General features: G+C 35.0%; 2 protein-coding genes across 2 annotated transcripts; both read left to right on the top strand.

The window, feature by feature from the left end:
• Nucleotides 1-282: 282 nt before the first annotated feature.
• Nucleotides 283-6,672, top strand: LOC111408795 (protein ROOT INITIATION DEFECTIVE 3). Its single transcript, XM_023038567.1, has 8 exons — nucleotides 283-561; nucleotides 1,025-1,138; nucleotides 1,240-1,373; nucleotides 1,461-1,608; nucleotides 1,993-2,192; nucleotides 2,630-2,757; nucleotides 4,263-4,513; nucleotides 6,401-6,672. Exons 1-8 carry the CDS (start codon nucleotides 349-351, stop codon nucleotides 6,566-6,568), a joined length of 1,356 nt encoding a protein of 451 aa, XP_022894335.1. The 5' UTR covers nucleotides 283-348; the 3' UTR covers nucleotides 6,569-6,672.
• A 9,097-nt stretch (nucleotides 6,673-15,769) lies between these two features.
• On the top strand, nucleotides 15,770-16,824 carry LOC111409606 (transcription factor HEC2-like). The gene has a single exon (XM_023039632.1). It carries the CDS (start codon nucleotides 15,983-15,985, stop codon nucleotides 16,742-16,744), a length of 762 nt encoding a protein of 253 aa, XP_022895400.1. The 5' UTR covers nucleotides 15,770-15,982; the 3' UTR covers nucleotides 16,745-16,824.
• Nucleotides 16,825-24,031: the final 7,207 nt, after the last annotated feature.

Raw genomic sequence — 24,031 nt, 5'->3', positions numbered from 1 at the left:
CGTTTTCGCGAGTCGAGTGAGCGAACTGACGAGCTGCTTGGCCCATTTGCCACCCCTAAGTAATGCTATTTATAATTATTAATCGTCATACGTGACATTCTATATGGAGATTTATGATTTGATATATCAATGTGATAGTTTTTATTATCTCATGTATTAGATCATTAACTGTTACATGTATGTATATACAACGACTGTAATACTGATTAACTGGGAATAGCATAATTCTTAAATAATTAACTTACTTTTTAATTGTCTTAAATATTAACTTTCAATCTTAGCCAAAAACTACGTTTCGAAGTTGCGGCATAAACCCCACAAGCCGTTAACGCAAAACCCTCTTGTACAATGGAAACCGAATTGGTGATAGCCTCATCGCCGACGGACGCCGGCATCAGCTGCTGGAATCTCCACACGGGATCCGAGCACCTGCGCTACAAGATGTGCTCCTCCCCTGCCCACGGTCTCGCCTCTGTCGCTGGCCGCTTCCTGGCCTCCTCCCAAATCCGGGACCCCAAGTCCTCCTCTTCCGGCTCTATCCTCTACTGGTCCTGGAACAAGGTAAGCTCATCCAACCACATGTAAATTAAAGAGTATTGCGTTAAAAATATATATGAATGAAGCAAAGTTGTTAAGATGTTAAAGAAAATTAAGTGGGACTTACAGTTTTTTGACAGCTTAAATGCATCCTGTATAGATTAAAAATATTGCTTACATTACTTATCATTGAAGTTGGGACTCGTCAAAATATAACATAGAACTATTCCCCAAATTCTGATTGAATTTCTTGTTCTATTTTGCTTTAAATTGACTGATTGTTGGAGAAATTTTTATTTTTGATGAATATACTAACGGGAAACCAATAACATTTTAAGTAGCAACTTTCTATTTGAACTTTAAGGTCATGTTGGTATTGCTTCAGGAACAGGTGGAAATTCACCATTAGAAGAGAAGATTTTCAATTTGAAATGAAATGATTGAAACTTAATTCAATAATTGATTTTTTCTTACTTTGAACTTGCAGCCTCAGGTTGAAGTCAAGAGCTTCCCTGCTGAACCCGTAAAGCCACTTCTCTCGAATAGTGAAGGAACTTATATTGTGGGAGGAGGTATTTCAGGCGATATATACTTATGGGAGGTAAATTGAATATATTACTTTTCAATTGGTGGTTCCTTTCTATTGTGGTAGTGATTGTCGTAACTGATGCTTTTGCTGTGAATATGTTTCAATATATGCAGGTTGCTACTGGGAATTTGCTTAAAAAGTGGCATGCACATTACAGGGGAGTTACTTGCATGGTATTTAATGATGATCAGTCCCTTTTGATTTCAGGGTCAGAGGATGGATGTGTTCGAGTTTGGTCACTTTTCATGTATATGATAATTCTTGCTTTTTATTTTTTTGTCTGGCACATAACTCATTCGCTGGATACTTAGTGGAAATTATTATGTTATTTTAGGATCTTTGGTGGTGCAAATAGGGAGAAAGCAAAGAATCCTTATGAGTATAGTTTCCACGAGCATACTTTGAAAGTGACAGACATTAAAATTGGGTACGGTGGATGTAATGCAATTATTGTGTCTGCTTCTGAGGATCGTACTTGCAAGGTGTGGCATAATATTTATCCTGCTTGTTGATTCCATAATTAAAGTATTTTACTTACAAAAAATTGTTCTGGTAAAGCTATTTCTAATGAAGGACTCGTTCTTTTGAAAACTATCAGCATATATGTAACCATATATGTTGCTAATTCCACTTGTTGTTCGTAAACTACTACCCTTCGAAATTGCCAATTTTTCATCTTTATTTAATCTAAACTGATCCCTTTGTACCAGAGATGTTTGTTGCCAATTATTAGAGTACTGAGATCTGCTAAGAGCACGAGATTGTTTCATGTACCATGGTCTTCTGAATGAATAGATTTACCATCTTATGATACTTAATTCAGGCGTTTAGGGTATCACTTTTAACCATTTATGGACTTGTCCTAGGTATGGAGTTTATCTACAGGAAAACTTTTAAGAAACATTGTCTTCCCCTCAATAATTGATGCAATTGCATTGGACCCTGGGGAGCATGTCTTTTATGCTGGAGGTAGAGATGGTAAGATATACATTGCTGCATTAAATGCTCCAGGAACCTCCAACAGCAGTTACGGGTTACATATCATTGGTTCATTATCTGAGCACAGGTTTGCCAGATTTCTGACATATTCATGCTTCATCTTTTGAACAATGTGAAAAGTGAAAATATGTAGTTTTATTCTCTTTTCTTGTGTTCACACCAACATTAAATGGTTTCCTACGTTTTTGATTTTGATAATTTGGCTGCTCAAACTACATATGGTCATTTTTGTCTACAAGGTAGTGCTCGGAGAGATTATTAATGTTTCGATTATCAATAATTTGATAGGACTCAATATACATTTGCCTCTTAATATTTTTGTGCATTTAGCCAATGCCCTTTCAAAATTTTCGTAAAAGCATATCATTTGAAAAGCAAAAGCATTTTACAAATAACGTCTTAAAAGTTTACCTTTTGCCTGATTTGAAGGATTTTTTATGTTTATCCTTTCTGCCTTTTATTTCGAATTTAGCTCGTCCTGAATGAATTTCCTATGTGTAACAGTAAGGCTATTACCTGCTTAGCTTCTAGTGCTGATGGCTCTCTATTGGTTTCTGGTTCTGAGGATGGCATGATTCGAGTTTGGGACACTAAAAGACGCAACATTACTCGTGTCTTTAGACATGCCAAAGGTACCATAAATTACAGCTAATACTTTTAAGTTATTTACTGCACTGTCATGCAAATTGCCTCATTATTCAACTCATTTTACCCTGTTATTGGCATGTCTTTTAATTTTCGCACCTTTTTATGTTATGATTTGTCAGAAGATTTGCGTATCGGCAGAGGGATGTAATTATGCTGATAAGCATGGTTTACATTGGCTTTTTTTCATTTTTCAATTTTCAATTTTCAATTTTCGTTTTTCTTTTTTCTTTTTTTATTTTTCCTTTTAATTTTTTTCAGTTTTTGATGTTTGAATCTGAGGGCAGTTTTATTTGTACGTCCCTTTTGGCTTCACTTTTAATTCAATGAAGTAAATTTTGCATTGTGTATACAGGAGCATGATCTCACATCGTCTATTGTTGCCAATAGTAGGGAAATGTTATTCTTGATGGTTTGTATGCACATGATCATCTAATACTCATAGAAAGCACACGTTTGTGGTTCATTAACATGCATATGGGCTATTTGAATGGGGAACTTGGACGGACATAAGGCACATGACATCTAATAATAAACTATCAAACTGCAACTATGCATGTAGCAGTGTTTTTCCTTCTTGAGAAACAGTTTATAACTGAGTTGGGAAAAATGGGCAAATCTAGGAGGATCTCAGTTTCTGTGTTACCATACATATCCTTGAGGAGAAATTTGTAAAACCCTCTGCAGTTATACCTACATATGGTTGCTTGCCATGGCTAAATAGAAAATTTAAAATGTCCTACTCCCAAGTTTGACTAGGTGTGCCAGTTTTGTAATTGCTTTCTGATAACCACTGTAATGACAGGTGCAAGTTTTATCTTATGACAATTTTGAAATTAATTCTTGTATTTAACCCATACAACAGTCATTAAGTGGCACCTCTTACTCCTCAAGCAGTTTCCTTATGCAGTTTGCTATAAACTTGTATAAAAGAACACATAAAATCCAAGAAAAGATTTGAACATATGCAACCTTGGCAGCTCTACTGTTGAATAGGTTTGTTGTCTTCTACATTGCCATCAATATTATTTATCGACAGTTGTAATCTATAATGCAATTCTGATTAAGGTATCTCCTTATTAATTTCAAAGCATTATCTAAAGGCAAAATGACGTCAATTGGCCTGATTGTAACTCCTCAGAATTAGGTCAGTCTTAGGATTATAATGTAAGGAGCGAGGAAGGACGTTAACCTTTTAATGTGACAGTTAATTAGATGAAGCCACATGGATTTCAAATAGATGGGATGTACGTGATGAGTTGGAGATCCTATTTTTATTTATCCGAGCTTTATGTAGCAGTTTTTTCATTAGAAAACTTTTTGCACCACGAGTGCTGTGGTCTAGTTTGTATACATAACACTTTTTTGGTTATCTGCTGCTGATTTCAACTAAAATATATGATCAGTGTAATTTCATCCAATCATCTTAATTATTGCATAATTGTTTATTGAGAAAAGAATTTTTATTAATATATTGGTTCATATTTTGCAGGTCCTGTCAACAATGTTCTTGTTGTTAGACAGCCACAGCATTTAAATCCTGGAACATCTCCAAATACCCAAGCTTCCTCATTAAGGGGACATGGTTGGCCAATGCCGCCACCACTGCAAAAATATGCCAATTCATCAGATGAGAATGCCTATACTAAAGCATTCATAAGTCCTCAGACTGCTTCAAACAAACTCTTAGATGATTCATACATCAGTGTCCAAACGATGGAGAATCTAATTAAGGAACTGCAGGTACATATTTTTTCTAGATGAGTATCTAATCAATTTGTCCTCAGAAATCCTTTTTTGAACCCATTGTATATTCTTGTGTGTATGTTTGAGTCCATGTCTCTCTAAGTAAGCAATGGCTGCAACCTATGATTTATGATTGCTTGATTAATAATCGTAATGCTTAATTCATAACACCTGCATTCAAGCCTGCTTGAAAAAGAAAATCAACAATGGTATATGGGCATTGCTTCTCATTGCTAATTGCTTTACTGGAAGCAGGTTTTCGTACTAAATTTCTGATACAGATATCAAATGAAAATTTCTGATACAGATATCAAATGCCACCATATTGAAAATTTTGTACATTATTAAAATTGAGGCATCCCTTATGAAATAGCATTATGACTTGACGTGAAAAGAAACAGATAAAATCCTGTCATAGAATTTTTCGCTGGCGATGCCCCATGAAACCCTGAGATACACCGGCACTCTCAATAGAAGATGCAGTGACTAAAGTTACAGCAATTGCAAGTTAACTCTGTTATTATTATTATGTTGATGATGTTATTACCTGTTGAACACCCACGATCATTTAAAAAAAAAAAAAAAAAAATGTTATTACCTGTCTTCTGAGTTTGCACAACTAAGTAGTGGGACAACTCAATCTATTCTAAATGATAATCCTATACTTTGGTTAGCTTAATCCATGTAAGTAGGCAGAAAGTGACTGAATAGATTAAAAAAAAAAAAGAAAAGGATTTTCGTAGTATACTTTCAATATACTGTCGGTTAGTGAGCCAATATAGGTTTTAGTTGTCGTCTATACACACGGGAATATTATCACCTAGATGTCAGCCTATGCTTATGATGTTCAAACATGAGATCAGATGGCCACAAATGAAAATGATTGAAAGTATATGAGCAGATAGACACACTGATTAGTGTCTGCAATCTCTAAGATTTTAATTATATTAAACCCGATTTTGTATCCTTTATATACATTTAACTTGCAACAGGTGACGATGAAACAATGAGTTTGACTAGATAAAACTTTTATTTAATTTCCTTAAAGCTAGAGGGAGCACACTTCTATCCTCATCATACAATACCCTGACAATATCTTTTCACTGCTGATTTCCTTTTCCTGACAACTGTTTAAGAGTCTATCTCAATCTTCTTCAAGGATGTTTATTGGAATTGACGTCATAGTAGGGAAGTATTTTAATTTTGAAAGTGGTTTCCCCATCTTTTGTGGATAATAACAAGAATATATGGTCAAAGAAGATATGCATGTCAGATATATGGGAGACATCAAACATACGCTCAGATGAATGTTTTAATAAGTTTTTTATACTGTACACTAGGGGACACTTCTTGGGTGCTTACCAGCATGTAATTGGCAGTCGAGAGATGTCAAGGTGAAGAGCCCTGGAGAAACCATATGTGAAATTCTAAGATAAGAATAATTAGTAAGCAATATGTAAATTGGAGGGCACTAGAAGAGCTCCATTGACTACAAAATCTCTATTTTCAATGGTTAAAGCTCCAAATACTAGATTGCTGTTGATTTTGTAACTAATTCCTATTCATGATAAATCTTATTGTCATAGTCCTAGTGTCCTACTCCTGGAATTTCCATTTTACATTTGCTTTGCACGTGTAATTCAATTTTTTCTAAGATCTGCAATCACCTTAATTCTCATTGAATTTAAAAATAAAAATAAAAAAATAGTATTTTTTTTCATCCTTGCCAAAGATAATGTTACTTTCCTTCATTTATATTTTTTATCTTGTTCTGGTGTTGATAAAATTGCTCTAAAATTCATATTGCTGTATAGTTCTGTTAATGAACTGTGGAGGTGAAACTCACTCTCAAGTTCTTAACTTTCTGCTTCACCCTCTCTACAGAAGCAAGGTTCTGCTGCTGCTGCTGAACTGGATGTTGAGAGGCTAAAAGTTGAACAGCAAAGATCTGTGCAAACGATCCAGCAGTGGAAGACAATATATGAAAATCTGCATCAGTTCTGTGTGAGTGAGCTTTTAGATGGTAATCATGTTGAAAGTAACAATGGTTGACATTTCTGTGGTGGATGACGGCTTCTGAAGATTTTAGATATATTATGTGATCCAATAGTTAATCTTTTATGAATTATCTCTATTGGGTCCATTATGATTTTCTATTTCTTGATTATTATTGTTTATGTACATGTAACTTTTAAAACATGAGCACGGCCGTCCCAAAAGAAAAGTGGAAAAATAAGGGGGAAAAGGTGAGAGGAAAACCAAAATATTTCTGAGGAAGAACTTGGTCATTTGTTGAGTGAAACTTGATACATTTCCTACTAAAATCTACACTCTCGTGCTAGTGTGCTGAGATAGACGACGGAACTAAACCTTCTATTCTGCTTTCCTTTATTGTCAACCTTGTGATCAACACCATTTTAGTTTTTTGGACCAAATTGAGTGGCGTTCTGCAGAAAATTTTCATGCATTGACTGATTAAAATGGTATCAGCACACAGCACTTCGTGAGAAATGTTATAGGAGTAATGTGATGTGACTTGATGTAGGGTCCAATGGGTGGTACCAGGTTTAGCTTATTGTGTTGGTTTTGTTTGTGAGGCTTAGCGCCTGTTTTGGTAGATGAAAAATAGACTTTTAATACTATGACCGCATTTGTATTTACCCGGCTGGCAAACTAGGGGGATGTCTGTCACTCCTCAGGATTGGTTTGGTGAGGTTCGGACACACACACACACACACACACAAGTTGATGGAATTTGTGGTTGAAAATTTGTTGATCCTATTAAATGTATGGTTAAAATTAATTATTGATTTCGACTTAAATTTTAATCCAATTTTTTAGCTGAATTAAACATGTGCTATTATTATGTGAAGAAAGCAGCCTTCCTCTTGTCAGTTGGAGTGATTGTTGGGGGAATTGACACAAATAGCTCTACAATGGGTTTGAATATGATTTTGGGGTCCTTACCCACGCCCCCAACCCCCGTCACCCCCCAATGACTCCCTATTCATATGACATATCCGTTCCAAATGACATTCCATTCACTTTGTCTTTGTCCGGTTAAACCTAAAATCTTTAGAATTCAAAAGTATTGAAAAAAATTATAGCTAATAATATTTTCACATAAAAAAAATTTGGAGCCATTCAATGGTTTTATTTTGTCACCTTTTTGGAACAATTCATAGTTCAGTAAATTGAAGGGGAAAATATAAACAATAGTGTTTTCTTTCGATTGTGTCGATGTGCTAAATTGAATAAAAATATGGATAAACTTTATTACGTTTATTAAAATTTGGACAATATCTCTCGTCGAGTTGAGATCCGTTGTTCAAAATTTATTGTACGTCTAATGAATTATTCACACATCATTTTAAATTAACATATTTAACTTTTCTCTTAATGCCGTTTATGCTTAAAATTAGGTGACACTCTAATATAAAATGATATGTCAATCATTTATTAGCGGATTGTAAATTTTGAACAGCAGATCTCAATTCATATCCCGGAACTAGTGCTTTATGTCATGTTAAATTGGATAACAAAGAAGTACAATGAGAACATTCCCGTCGAGTAGTGATATCAAAGATGCCGTCGAAGCTTTATTTTATACTCGTCCAGGATTGGAAGAAACTCTATTCTCGCACCAATTTCATTTCCAAGAAAAGTTAGGAAAGACAATGAGAGCTCAAGGGTTGAAACCAAACGAGTATGCAGTCTGCATTTTTAGCATTTGACTCTTTCATACAGGGATTTTCCATACAAGTTGAAGCCATGAAAATCATGTGAAAAGAGACAAAGGGACCACTTCTGATCGAATCATTACTGTAATTTTCCGATGAGAAAGGTGAGGACTGTGGAGAGTAAGTGAAAGTTTTTTTTTTCCTTGCTTTATTACGTGAGAGAAAAATCAGAAATTTATAAAAATATATATTATTAAAATATAATAGATGTAGGTATTAAAAAAAGAGGGTGTGGGGGAGAGAAGATAAGGTGATAATGCTTTAGTAAAAAACCCACCCAACAACAAAATCTATCTCTTCGGGATACTTTTATCCAAACGAACCTCTTCTTGCAGAGAACATGTCTCTTTATTCATGTCTTGTTGATAAATAATGCAAAATAAAATATTATTTCTTTATAAATTCTATTGCTTGATATTGGTGATACTAAATTGGAAACTGCTTTGAAATCAGGGTGCTGAGAAGTTTCTTGTTCTTTGGATTGATGAAAGCAGTAAACAAGACAGCCAGCCAACCACCCCCACCGACCCCCTCTCCCCCTCCCGCCAACAAAAATAAAAAATAAAAACAGAAAATTTTGAAAAAACGAATACTTCATTTCTTGCATTTTTCTCTTGCGATCCTCTTCTTCTTTTTTTTTTTTCCCTTTTTTTTAGGGAATTATTACTAGTCGCATGTTGACTCTGACGTTCCAACAAAATAATTGGCTGAATCCTTATTGCAATCAATTTTTAACATAATCATCTTTTAATCCGCCATCTGAACCATCGTCTTTGAAATCGACAAATTGAATTATCTAAATTTTCTCCAAACAAGAAGTGACCCATTATATGAACAAACTGACTTCCAATTCTTGCATTTTTCTCTTGCGATCCTCTTTTTTTTTTTTTTTTTTCCCTTTTTTTTTTCTCTGCAAAAATACGACTGTCTGTCATCTTGATGACTTAGAAAAAATGAAAATAATGCTATCAGCTGAGGAGGGTGAGAGGAAGAAATTGATCTATATATATGATTTCAAACTATTTGAAATAGTTGGGCCTAATCATTGTATTTATTTCAATATTCATAAAATAAAAATATAATGAACTATTGCAATCCATGCAAGGATATAAGATATGATTTTTGAATTTTTTTAAAACATATTTTTTCAGTTTTTCCAAATATTGTTCATAGCTGTGCTGTTATATATCAAACATTTCTTAATCTTTTGTTAATACCATTGAGATTTTATGCAATCATTGCCACCTCTTACTCCTTATAAGGTCTGCTAGCTTGCCTGATTGTCAAGCATAGGTAGTGCACTCAATTCTTTCGAATTCATTGGATCCTTTTTCGCATTCGAGAATCCCCTCGCTCCCTTCTTCCGCTCTATCCCAAAAAGTAACTAGTGAGATCCATTTCGGTACTAGTTGCATTTGATGTGAATTTGATGGCCACAGTTGTGTTTTCTTAGACCAATGATGTAAAAAGATGCAACAAGTTCTTTGAAGATATGCACTCAACATCTTTTACCATTTTGGAGGGTTCGGAATCACCCCAAACATTATTGTTTAGTATCCTTCCTTCAAAAATTCTTTATAGATATGTTCGCCTTCTTTAGGGGACTTTAACACGAGACTTTTAGATTTGATACCAACCAGAGTCCATTGAGTTCAAATGTTCTTGCAAAATAGGTGAAGGGATAAATTCCATATTGGATAAAAATTGAAATATTAAACATTATATAAGGACTAGAGTACTCTTAATTAAGTTAACCTTTTAAGATGAAATCTTAATATGGTATTAAAATCACATTATGCTTTGAAGAGCAATTCAATCCGATTATCTTAATGAGCAAACAATTTTTGAGATTTTTTTCCCAAACAAACCGTCATCTTGCATCTGCATATTAAGGGATAAATCCTATATTGAACAAAAATGGATACATTAACCAATATAAAAGGGTTTGAGATACTCATTTTAATAAGGTTTACCCCTTAAGATGAAACTTAAGTCTTAATATGGTATCACCTATTAAAATCAATCTTTTTTGTAGGGCATGTTAAGAGATATACCCCCATATTTATTAAGTACCACCCTTCTTAATAATGTTGAACTTTTAAGATAAAACATCAAGTCTTAATATAATATCAAAGATTCATTAAGCTCAGATGTGCAATTTGATCTGAACTCAAATGAACACATAGTTTAAATATTTTAGCCTCAAACTAGCCACCATCTTACGGAGCATATTAAGGGATATATTACAATTAAAAAATGGAATCATTAAACAACTTATAAAGGTTTCGACAAGTTCTCTTAATAAAATTAACCTTTTAAAATAGAATTCAAATTCTTAATAAGACAACAGTGTCTATTAAAATCAAATGTTTTTGTAGGGGCATGTTGACATATAAATCCCACATGGATTAAATATAAAAAATATCAACAAACATATATACAAGGACTTGAACTAGTACTTCTTATAATATTGACATTTTAAGGTTGGAACCTCAATTCTTAATAATACCAACTGATGACATGATCAATTCTTTTCAAATTTCACAGTTAGTGAGGTGATAGGGCAATTTTTAACGTAAGAAGACGACCACAAATCGCCTTAAACACTATTGATTTGGTTCTTACTTCAAGAATGTCGTGTACAACTGATTTGCTTTCATGTTCAAGTGACGTTACATGCATATCATCTAAGAATGCATAGCTATGCTGTTCATTTTTGCATTTGTGCGTTAATTCTTGTTCTGACTTCTAAGTTTCATATGCAAGTCTTGCATCCATAGTGATGGAACATTAATTTCCAGAGACCTCTCTTTTACTGAATTAGTTCATTTCACATAGATGGAGCTTGAATAAATGTAGTTGGTGGTCAGACAATTGATATAATTAATGATGTTTGACTTTTACCATTATCAAACTTTGTCTTTTATTCAAAGATCTTCCTTGTGTTATTAGCACTATGATTATACCGGTTATATGTCTTTGTCAATGTCTTTCCTTCATTTAAAATATGTTCCAATGGGTTGAAGGCCAATCCCAACATAGCCAATGGGATTTTGCTTCTTCCATTTCTTGTTATCCTCACAATTTACCCTTTTTATCTAAGCTAGTTGTCTACGTTATTCAAGAAGTCACACTCTACGTTAAAGGGTAAAACTTACACGATAAATTATAAAGACTAACTGACATATAAGGTTTGAAGTATTTCTCTTAACAAAATTGATGTTTTAAGATGAAACATTAAATCTTAATATGACATCCAAGCCTATCAAATTCAAAACGAGCAATTCGACTCATCTAAATCTCAATTTGCATTTGAATTTCAAGAACGTTGTATTCAAATGAGTCATCATTTTATGAGAATTGTTAAGAATAAAATTCCTATCGATATATAAGGGTTTGGACAACTCATGTTAACAATGTTGACTTTGTAGAAAGGAACTTCAAGTCTTAGTACTCTAATTCTTATTTTTAATTTGGGATAATCTTAGATAAGTGATTTGAAGATTTCTTTGCAGTCTGGTTTGTGGGAGTTAGTTCCTTTTTTTTTTTTTCAACCAATTATAGCATATATACTTCTTATGGGCATCATCCGAGTTTGTTATGCTGGAATTTTAGGGTCATATAAGGATTAAAATGTGTGAACTGGAAAAGTCTTCAATAAGTGCGTCGATTGAGCACAACTCTCCAAATGCAAATGTTGCATATTAAAGAGTTGTTTTGAAGGGGTGTAACATATTGATAATGTGCAATCTAGATCATCAATCTTGAAATAGTGTGATCTAATGGTTGGAATTAATTTTGCCAAAAGATGCAACCATTCGAAAAGACACATGAAAATCTATAAATTGAACTTTCCTATTTCCATTTTCTTCACTCAAAATCAATTCCATATAATTGATTTCTAATTCTTTCCTTCTGTAAATTCTGTCAAAATGAATTTCAAATTATTGTACGTTTCATATTCAATATCTTATGTTCTAGAAAAGTACGATCAAGCATTGGTTCACCCAGTAAAATTAATATTGTGCTATATTAATTTTGGAAGAAACATTATATCTTAGGAGAAGGACGTCCATTTGATCCTGTTAGCACTAGTATAGGATTGAAATTTGTCTTGAGGAGATTTACACTACATGCCTCACTTCATTTTATCTTCTTTTAATTTTTATGCTTGGGTAAGTCGTAATTTGCTCATTATTATGCACGCATCATGATTTCGTTAAGTTGTTACTCTATCGTATTTGCATGCTCGTAATTTTTATTAGCTGAAAATAAATTATGCATCAGTTTATCCAACATGTCAGTTAACACTAATACTTAAATTGACCTAGACGCATAAAATATAAATAAACAGTAAGTCTAGAAATACTAACTTAAACTTTTAAATTAAAATATTTAATATGGTAACAAAGCACGTAAATTTTATAAAGATTAGGGTAAATACTAGATCAGTCTCCAACTTTTTATAAGTGTGTTAGTCATGTCCTCAATCTTTTGATGAAAAATGTCAATTTAGACGTTAAATGATCATGTGTGGTACAATCATGTGATATTAATTGAAAGGATAAATTCTTTTAAAAAACCAACATTTAATATAAGCTGAATAGTCACCGCTTGATTTTCCGACAATTTTACAGGTTTAGTTACAAACAATGTACGTTCCTATCTAGTGAGAATACAACTCTCACAGTGTTAAAAAATTGTGTGAGACTCGAACCATAGTTGTATGCTTCCAAAATTTTATGATATTGAGAAGTCGTGTTTTGTAAAAATGCAACTTTATTAAATTGACACTTTTAACCGGATGGAGACACATGGCTAGATCATGGCTGTTGGATTGAATCTCGAACCTTCCATTATTAACGTGCCGTTTCACTTGGCACACCCATTACTCCATTACGCGTTTCGATTCTTGGTTTTTTGAGTGAGAGAGATAAAACCCCTCGTCTGGTTAGGGTTTGTTCTGCACGATTCTTTGGCTCAAATCTTTGATTTGAGGCCTTAAACGTGAAAATTTTAGTGATTTTGTTTAGATATTCTAAGTGATTATCTGTAATGTCTTGCGTCCTCTTGAGTTGTGATGTTTTGAGAGGGATGCAGTGAAGTTTCTTTGTGATTCTTCGAAGCTGTTGAGTCGATCTGGAGAGATAAGTATTTTTGCTTCATCTCAGTGTATTTGTTGAACACTTGTAACCCTTCGTTGCCATTTTTGGCTATTATAGTGCAACTGAGCGTAATCCAATTTGTTGGATGCTCAACGGGGGATGTAGGCGTTAGATGTGGTCGCCAAACATCCGAGGCCTAGGCCGAAAGAAATCTTGTGTTGATTCTTTAATTTTCTACACTGTTTACTTTTGGCCGATTTCGATTTCTTGCTTCTCGATTTAATATTGTGTGACCTTTGCCTTACAAATTGTAAACTTGAGTGATACAAATAAAAGATTCATGATGTAACTTACTATACTTAAGAAAGGTTGAGGACCTTTAAAAGAATTTACCCTAAAAATTAATCCATCTTTCTTTCTTGGATCCGACTGCAACATAGATACGTAAACTGAATCACCTTCGATGGCAATTAGCGCTTGTTTGGTGTTGATTAAAATTAGGTGGTTGAAAAGTTGTGAATCTAATGAAATGCATGTGTAAAATTAATTGTTAAATTGATTTGAAATTTTAAACTAGTTTTAATTTACACGAAACATGGACTAAATTATATAAATGGTTTACTTCAAAGTTCCTTATCCTTGAGGTTGTAAAATCCAGCTTGTATACGAAATTTCACTTTCTATACCTTTAATGAAAAATAAATTTTGATATAATATAAAAAATATATTGAAGATAAGATATAAATAAATAATATTTGTATCATCTTTGACACGGACTTGACTATCTCATTAAACGCCGTATATATATATATATATATATATATTTCTTTTTTTCTCTTTTCTTTTTTTATGAAAGATGGTCGGCTCAGCTCTATTCGTTCCTGCGATTATGCCTGTTTTACCCCTACCATACACCCCTATCATCATAATATACAGGGGTACTTTCGAGTTGATCTGAAACTTGTAAACAAAATGGTGAAGTAAAATACCTTCCACTTTGTGGTAAATTATCCTATTAATTAGTAGAAATTGTTGTAGGTATGGAGAAGCTGAGTTGTTTTCTGTGAACAGTAAATTAAAAGGTAAGGACTGCAAGTATATATAAGCCAGTTCACCGCTGGTAAATTTGGCTACCTCCACCAGCACATGAAACAGTTCTTTGCGGTCATAAATAAATCCACCTTGAAAAGTGTGCCACACCTGTAAATTCCAGAATAGTTGGTCCCTCATATTATAGACTACGCCCTTATTCATGTGTGTAAATATATTTTATATTTTTATTAATGCATACGTACATGTTGATGATTTAAAAACTCCGGCACCGGATTTTTCTGACGTCCGATTGACCCACAGGCTGCTCAGTGACTCTTCTTTATGCTGGGCTGGTGGAAACCTCTGACTTCTGTCGTGACACTGGGGTTTTTAGGGTTCTTTAACGATTTTATAGTTCAGATAAAGTTACTCACCAAAGTCTCTCGATTTTTTTTAGGGTTCTTTAGTTTTGTAACTGAACAATATATGTCTATACGATAATTTATATTATGTATTATAATTCACGTTTATGTCAACCCTGGAACAGTTGGCACATTAGATCTGTGCCATTGGCACAGTTGGCCAAATTCTGCATGATAATGCACTCGTCATCTTGCTCCGTAGACAAGATTGGTAAAAGAAATTGACTTAAATTTTGTAACTCAAAATTTTGTTAGCTCGATCGAGGAGTTCAAGATAATTTAGTTTGAATTCAACTCAACAAGACTCGTTGATACCCTATTATGAGCTCGTTTGGTAGTTATTTTGAGAATTGATTTTTTGACCGTTAGGAAGAAAAGTTGAGGCCATATGTGGGAGAAGAAGTCAAAAATGACGGCTGAAATAGTGAATAACGGTCAAAAAAATCAAATTTTTAGGGTGAAAAATCATTACCAAACGGGCCTATATGTGCCAATAACACATACATAATAGTGAAATAGCAGTCAAACAATCAATTTTTTAGGATGAAAACTCACTACCTAACGGGCTTGTATATGCCAATAACACATACATCAAATGTGTAAGTAAGAAAAGTTGGGCATATATAGAGACACTTATTTCTTGGGTGGGTGGGATGTGATCTCATCTGATCATCAAAGAGATAGTCCATTATTTGAAGGGTCCTGATTTGATGTAGGCAGTGAATATGCTTGATAATGCTTTTCTTGCCAGCAATAATAATTCAAGACTTTATTGGGTAAAGAAGATTGTTTGAATAAAAAATGGAATGATTTTGGAAAAAAAAAAGAGAAAAAAAAAATTTAAAAGAAAAGGTTCACCAATTTTGTGATAAAATATTGAACAACTTGTATATGCGTGTATATATAAACCTTGCCACTGGCACAAGCGTCTGTTCCCAATATCACTATCTTATTCCCTTTACCCTTCATCTCTTCTTCCCAGACCTAATACTATTATTAGCAGTTTCTTTTGTTTACTGCACCTTCTGATAAAACTCTCAGTCTACACACTCTTTTCACCTTACCCATCCCTCTGTACTCTGAAATTTGCACACTTTTACTTTCCCTAAACCCTTATTTTCATTTCTGTTTTGAGGACCCTATATATAAAGGAGAACCAAACAAGTCATGGATATTGACTTCATCAAGTCTGCTTCAGAAGATGATCAGATGGAAATGATGCTGATGCAGATGGACAAACTCTCCGAATTCTCCGGTCCCTATGCCGATATCAATGATATGTCGTTGATGGAATACGGGGCTCATAATGGAACTAATATTGGTTCCATCCCACAAGTTGTTGATGATAATTCAGCTTCATCATTCATGAACCTGCCAAGTAATATATCATTTTCGGGATCGGGCTCCCCGATTATTCATCAAGATCCATCGGCGATGCCATTCTTGCCTAATTCAAGTGGTGGCAGGTGGAAAATTGTGGGAGATGAAGCACAGAAGCGAAATTCAATGGCTGCAATGAGGGAGATGATTTTTCGAATTGCAGCAATGCAGCCAATTCACATTGACCCTGAATCGGTGAAACCACCAAAGAGAAGAAATGTTAAGATTTCAACAGACCCTCAAAGCGTAGCTGCACGCCATCGAAGAGAAAGGATTAGTGAAAGAATAAGAATACTTCAGAGACTTGTGCCTGGTGGAACCAAAATGGATACTGCTTCCATGTTAGATGAAGCAATTCACTATGTCAAATTCTTGAAAAACCAGGTGCAGTCCCTCGAGCGAGCCGCTGCTAATAGGCCAACCGGGATAGGTTTCCCAGTACCCATGTCTAGTGGGAGCTATTTCCCTGCGGCATCAAAAAATTACCAATCTCCATCTCAAAGTCTCCAGCATTTTGCAGATGCTTGTCGTAAGTTGACAGAGAAATAGCTAGTTTTTAATGTAAAAGCATGTATTTCGTGTATTCTTACTTGACTATGGTGTTGTAAAGAAAGAGGGCTCTTTCATTATCATTGCCAAATTATTTCATGCATGTGTATTTGCCGAAGAATAATACAATCTTGGCTTATAAAACCCAATTTCTATAAATTCCAAGTTTCAATGTTCAATCAAGAATCTCTCTCTGCATTATTGGGAAATGACTATAATAATTAATTAATCACTTTGACATTAAACTAACAAATCTTGTGATTTTGTGAATCAACACTGAAAATTATGCAGCTGGAGTTAATTAATTAGCTAGTATCATGTACGGTACAAAAACTATCTTCCTAGCATTATCTCAGAAAAATCTTGATAGAGAGAGGGAAGAAAGAGGGGTTGTGCGATAAAGCGATTGAAGTTGGGAGTTGGGACCAGTGTCCTTTGTGTTGAATATAGTTGGAGGCATGAGGGTCAAGTAGCAAACACTTGCTCCTTGAACCAGTAACTTGTAGGTCCAGTTAACAATTCACGTACAACTCCTCTTAGGACCAACCGTACCAAACCAAACATCAATTCTTCATACGACTATATATGGAGCAAACAATTGGCTGCAAAGTTCTTGACTTGTGCTCCAATGGTAGATGGGTAAAGCCTCAATTTTCTAGTCTTCATCTTTCACTGTAGTCGCACTTTTCACAATAATTAACATCTTCACTTACACTTTTCTCACGGATTAAATCCAGTGGAGACGAGGTGGGATTGTTGCTCGAAGGATTATGTATGATATGATATTATTGTGTTACAGATAGTATACCTATTACAATTATTGAGAGATTTAGTAGGCAATCGACTATTGGTTCTAGACAAAACAAAGCATCTTGTTCCATAATACAAAACTCACATGCTGCTAAAGATCGACGTTAGAGTGTATGGATGTGAGTATGTTCTTAATTTTCACACAATAAATACAACTTAAACTACAATAAGAAACATAAGGCAAGAATTATACACTCTATTAATAAAAACGTATGATATGATATTATTGTGTTACAGATAGTATACCTATTACAATTATTGAGAGATTTAGTAGGCAATCGACTATTGGTTCTAAACAAAACAAAGCATCTTGTTCCATAATACAAAACTCACATGCTGCTAAAGATCGACGTTAGAGTGTATGGATGTGAGTATGTTCTTAATTTTCACACAATAAATACAACTTAAACTACAATAAGAAACATAAGGCAAGAATTATACAATAATTTGGATGCATGATCAATCTCCACTTGGCATTCTCTCGATTGTAATTAATTATCTAGAAAACTATGGCAACAATGATGTCTTAAATTTGGGTCCTAAAACAAATTAAATGGGAGTAGGATGGAGCCCTCAATGCCTCCTTGTGATACCAAATGGTATTCGAATAGTATAAGCAAAGTAAAGGGCCTGAGGGAGGCAGAAAGCACGAGAAATCCACGTGAAGAACTGACAATTTGCGGTGGTCTCTTTTACAATTCAGCACTTATTCTTCAATCTTCGTCATCCCCTTGACACGTGATTCAATCTACGTGTTCACGTACTCCTATCCTAGTCACGTTTCAATTTATTAGCTCCTTTAATTGCTAGTTTGCTTTGAAAACCATGACTAGAAAAGTCGTAAAAATCGGATCAAAAGATTTTATTGTTGAAACAATTATAATCAAAGGTCAAATGTAAATATAATCAACAAATTCTCTCACGTAATTATGAGTTTCACCCCCCTAAATTCATTAGTCTAGTTGCTTGGGAAATAACTATTTGAGAGAGAGATTTTAATTGCTTGCTTCATTCTTCAAATGAGGGGATATTTATAGATTTCTTTCCAAGCATTGGGATAATCTGATCATTTTGAAGAGAATGATAGGTAGCGACTCCTTAATGGTTGCTTCATAAATAATTCAGTTATAGAATCACGTTTTACTCATTTTGCACACGTGTCCTTATTGACAACTTGTAATCAACTTGGATGTGGAGGGTGGTTCGCGATTTCTATGCGAGCCATTACTCCCCTCGCTTAGCCAGGAACAAACTTAGTTTGCGGATTGGCCCTTCGAGGGCTAACAAGCAATATGTTACTGTTAAGGCAGGACCACATGATATTAAAATCAAGAAACAAGAAAATCTCAATTGAACAGAAATAAATTGCAGAAAATTAAAAAGAACATAAAGGAATTATTTCGGCCTAAGCCCCGGAGGTTCGGCGACCACATCTAATGCCTACATCCCCCGTTGAGCATCCAAAGATTTGGATTGTGCTCGATTGCACTAAATAGCCAAAAAAGGCAATAGATTTACAAATTGTTCAGAGAGATGAAAATAAGACTTATCTCTCAAGTATAGCAACAAGTCTATAGAGATTCACTCAGATCTCAGCCCACAACACCTTCGAACACCACCAAATGATACAACAGAGAAATCACTCAGATTTCTTCATCATTCACACAGAATACAACAATCGAAGGAAGATCTCACTACACTCTATGTAAAATCAGAGATTTTACACAAGAAACACAAAAAAAATCAACATCTCTCAAATCGCCAATACTTTTCTCTCTTAAAACCTAAAGTCGAGAGCAAAAATGAAGGGTTGGTTCTGACGTTCCAAAAGGCTCCAGCCTTTTAACAAAAGGCATATGAAACGGTTTAATCCAACGTTCAGAAATAGTCCACGTGTTGGCCATCCAGTAAAGTGTCAATATTTATTAAGTCGTGTTTAATAAAAACACGATTTCATCACTAATCAAATTATGGAAGCATTAAATAGGAGAACAGGGTTCGACTCCAACAATCTCCACCTTACTGCCAGAATTTGAGCTATTAGTGCAGCCAGGAGCATAATTGTAGGGCCAAATTCTGGCAAACACCAATGTAAACAAGGCTCAGTTTCATCAAGAAAGTCGACACCACTCACGGGTTGAGACAACTCCAAACCACCACCACCAAGTTCCCACTTCCGGTTGCTATTAGTTGGACAAGATGAATAACAATAATATGCCCACTAGAAAAGGACCACAAAGGTCATATAGAATAGGAGAAACCGAGAGGAAAAAATACAGAGAGAGAGATTGGGCATTCTTCATATGGAGGCCGAGAAGAAGGTCAAGAATATAAGCCAAGCAAGTGACCAAACAAGGTAAGTTAGGTTAGGGTTATTTAGTGGACCAAACAAGGCTCGACTCAAAAATAATGGGCTTCAAATTACTACCATAGCCCTCCAAGGAAATGGGACGAACCGTGAGCAACACTATTAACAATAGGTTGCTTCTAACGGTCCATAGGAATATGGATTGGGTTGTGTCGATATACTAATCAATCATATGGTCAAGGCCGATTGATAATAGAACCGGGGTTACATTATAGTCCGGGGGGTCGTTTGACAACAAATTGCCTAACAACCTCCACTTTGGTGTCAAAGGACCTGCAAAAGAAAAATATCTCCCATTAGTGACACCTCTAATAAAAAATCGATAAAATTGGAAATCATTTACCTGTACCAATGTTTAGAAGTTCCTTGAAACTTCTAAACTTTGCCAGTGGTAATACCGTCGTCCCCATATCAGAGGGGTTGTAGTGGGTGTGGACCTTTTCAAGTCTTACCACCTCTTGAGATACTATATCTCTAATGAAGTGGAGTCTAACATCAATGTGTTTAGTGCGCTCATGAAAAATGGGGTTCTTGCATAAATGTATAGATGACTGACTATCAGAATAATCTATCACATAATCATTCAAGACATATAGTTCATGAAGAAGGCCTCTAAGCCATAGAGCTTCTTTAATAGTTTCAGTGGTAGCAATATATTCTGATTCTGGAGTGGATAGTGCAACAATATGTTGTAACTGTGATTTCCAACTAACATATGAATTAGATAAGGTAAACACGTAAGACGAAGTAGATTTTCTACCATCCCTATCTCCCGCGTAGTCAGCATCTACAAAACTTTTTAATTTTATACCTTCTTTATTAGCACTAAACTTTAAACCTACGTCACTTGTACCCTTCAAGTATTTTAATAGCCACTTTAGTGCTTCCCAATGTTTAGGGCCCGGATTAGCCATATATCTACTGAGAGTACTAACAGCAAAACCTAAATCCGATCTAGTGCAAACCATCAAATACATTATGGAACCAATCACATTAGAGTAAGTCACTCTACTCATGTATTCTACTTCACGCTCATTGCAAGGGAATTGTTCCTTCGATAAAATAAAATGATTAGCAAGAGGCAACGTGACAAGTTTGCAATCACTCATATTAAATTTCTTCAATACTTTGGATTTGTATGGAGACTGATGCAAAAATAAAACAGAATTTGACCTATCTCTTTCGATTTCAATACCTAAGATTCTCTTAGCCTTACCTAGGTCTTTCATGTCAAATTCACCACTTAGTCTTGCTTTAATGTTATTTATCCACTTAGAGGATGATCCAATCAAAAGCATGTCATCCACGTAGAGCAACAAAAACAGATAATTATCATCAGTCTCATTGTGCTAAAAATACAAGCAGTGATCAAATTTACTTCTTTGGAAACCTGTAGTGAGTACAAACGAGTCAAACCTTTTGTACCACTGTCTAGGAGATTGTTTTAACCCATATAAGGATCTTCTCAAAAAACACACATAATCAGGTTTTGACTTATCCTTAAAACCTTTTGGTTGATTCATGAAATTTGTTCATCAAGCTTACCATGTAAAAAGGCAGTTTTTACGTCAAGTTGTTCAAGTTTCCAGTCAAAGTGTACAACCAATGCGAGCATGACCCTGATAGTGGTGTACTTAACAACTGGTGAGAAAATTTCATTATAATCAACACCCTCCTTCTGTGTATAGCCTTTAGCTACTAACCTAGCTTTAAACCTTAGGGGTTCCGAGCCGCTAGTACCTTCCTTAACCTTAAAGACTCATTTGCAATCAACAATTGATTTGTTCTTAGGCCTAGGTACTAGCTCCCAAATATGATTCTTTTCTAGAGAACTCGTCTCTTCTTTCATTGCCTTAAGCCATTCATTAGATTGATCACTGTCTATTGCCTCTTCAAAGGTCTTTGGCTCTTTGTCAGCTAGTTCTTCATAACTAGCCTGGGCGAAAGCTAATTTAGATTCAAAACCGAACCTTCTAGGTTCTCTCGTTTGTCTCCTCTCTCTATCCCTAACTAGGTTATAATTAGCTAAAGGATTTTCTTCCTCATAGTGCTCTTCTGTCACTATTTCGTTACTATTCTCCACCTCGGGTTCCTGAGCTTGAGTCTCCACCTCATTTGAAGCAGTAGGGGCAGGTGGACTGAGTTTTCCTAACTCCACCTTAAGCTGATCTCTCTCTTCACCAGGTTCAGCTTTACTCTTAGGTTCAGTTTCCCCTTTAATACACGACATCTCATTTTCGTTAAATGTGACATCTCTACTTATGATGATCTTAACCCTTTTGTGGCTTCTATCCCATAACCTTTAACCCTTAACACCCTCGAGGTACCCTAGAAAGACACACTTCCTAGCTCTAGGTTCCAACTTTAATGAGAGAAAGCTGTACAGCCAAAAGTTCTAAGCATCGAGTAATCACTCAGTTTACCCGACCATCTCTTATGCGGAGTGTCACCATTCAATGCTGCAGAAGGAGTCAGAGTAATTAAATAACAAGCGGTCATAACAGCCTCACCCCAAAATGACTTGAGAACACCAGAACTAATCATCATGCAACGTACTTTATCAAATATGGTCATATTCATCCTTTTTGCTACCCCATTTTGCTGAGGAGTGCAAGGAACGATCTTATATCTAGTTATGTTGCTTTCTTTATACATACTATCAAATTCCTTATTGCAGAATTCTAGGCCGTTATGTCCTTAAAATTTTGATTTTCTTGCCAGTTTGGTTTTTCACTTGTCTCTTCCAATTGTTAAAACTATTAAAGGTCTCAGATTTATCATTCAAAAGATAGACCCACACTTTCCTAGTGTAGTTATCGATAATAGATAGGAAATACCTATTCTCACCCGATGTGGAATTACTAGCAGGAAGCCACAGATCAGAGTACACATATTCAAGCATGCCTTTAGCTCTACTAACACTCGTGGAGAAAGAAGTTTTATGATACTTACCAAGTACACAATGATCACAAAATGGCAAATCTAACACACAGTCATTACCAAAAGCACATCTTTCGTTAAGTGGCTTAAGTCCCTTGACCCCTACGTGAGCAAGTCTATTATGCCATGTGTGTGTGTGATCAATCTTGGCAGAGGAGATAGAGGGATTCACACCTCTAATCACTTCCCCAGTAGTAATATATATATCGTTTTTCTTAATTCTCTTAATGGAAACTAAAGCACCCTTGATCATTTTTAGCATATCATTTCCAATTTTACCAGTAAAATCATCCTTTTCAAGTCTCCCTATTGAAATCAGATTCCTAGACAACTCAAGAATATATCTGACGTCCTTTAACATATATACAAAACCTGCGTCAAATTTTACGTTTATGTCACCAATTCCAGCAATAATATAGGCACAGTTATCACACAACATAACATGCCCAACATTAGATTCATGCAACTTATAAAACCAATTCTTTTCAGACGTCACATGAAAAATGCACCAGAGTCAAGTATCCACTCATGCATGTGGGAATTAGCAGTTAGATTTAATTCAGCAGTGTATGCTACGGGGCTTGTAATCATATAGACCTCACCACCATTTATATCAGAAGTAGATGCTAACACATTGACCTCATCTCTCTCCTTAACCTTTAGCTTATCCTTCTCCTTATGACAATCTTTTATAAAATGCCCTGTGTTTCCACAACCATAGCATTTTCTCGCCTTAGTCCTAGATTTTGATCTAGACATACCTTTGCTCTTCTTTTTCGATCCATTACCACTTGACTCGCCACTAGTTTGATATCCATCATGACTATTTTGCCTAAATTGAGTTCTACCCCGCATCATATGTACCTCACCGTTCCTCTTGTCATGTTTTTCAGCCCTAATTTTCATTTCTTTACTTCTAAGGAAATCTATGACAATTTTAGGTGTCGACATGTCTTTACCATACTTAATGGCGTTCTTAACTTCTTTATAGGAATCAGGAATTGCATTGAGCAAAATTATAGCTTTATAAGTTTCGGACACAGTCTCATCACAATTAACTATATCTTGCACCAATTTGTTAAACACATCTAAATTGTCATCAAGATCCTTTGAAGGATCCATTTTGAAACTAAAAAATCAGTTGAAAAATTACCTTCAATAGCCTTTGA

Source organism: Olea europaea, chromosome 14 (assembly GCF_002742605.1).
Source record: "Olea europaea var. sylvestris chromosome 14, O_europaea_v1, whole genome shotgun sequence".
Lineage (NCBI taxonomy): Eukaryota > Viridiplantae > Streptophyta > Magnoliopsida > Lamiales > Oleaceae > Olea > Olea europaea.
Note: the sequence above shows the minus strand (reverse complement) of the source record. Positions and strands in the feature narration are given on the sequence as shown.

What these genes read in the sequence shown, in the direction of transcription:
- LOC111408795 (XM_023038567.1), top strand. Translation starts at nt 349, where the DNA reads ATGGAAACCGAATTGGTGATAGCCTCATCGCCGACGGACGCCGGCATC. An exon ending in CGAGTTTGGTCACTTTTCAT is followed by an intron (nt 1,374 to 1,460) that starts GTATATGATAAT and finishes ATGTTATTTTAG; the next exon opens with GATCTTTGGTGGTGCAAATA. An exon ending in CTGAGGATCGTACTTGCAAG is followed by an intron (nt 1,609 to 1,992) that starts GTGTGGCATAAT and finishes GACTTGTCCTAG; the next exon opens with GTATGGAGTTTATCTACAGG.
- LOC111409606 (XM_023039632.1), top strand. Translation starts at nt 15,983, where the DNA reads ATGGATATTGACTTCATCAAGTCTGCTTCAGAAGATGATCAGATGGAA.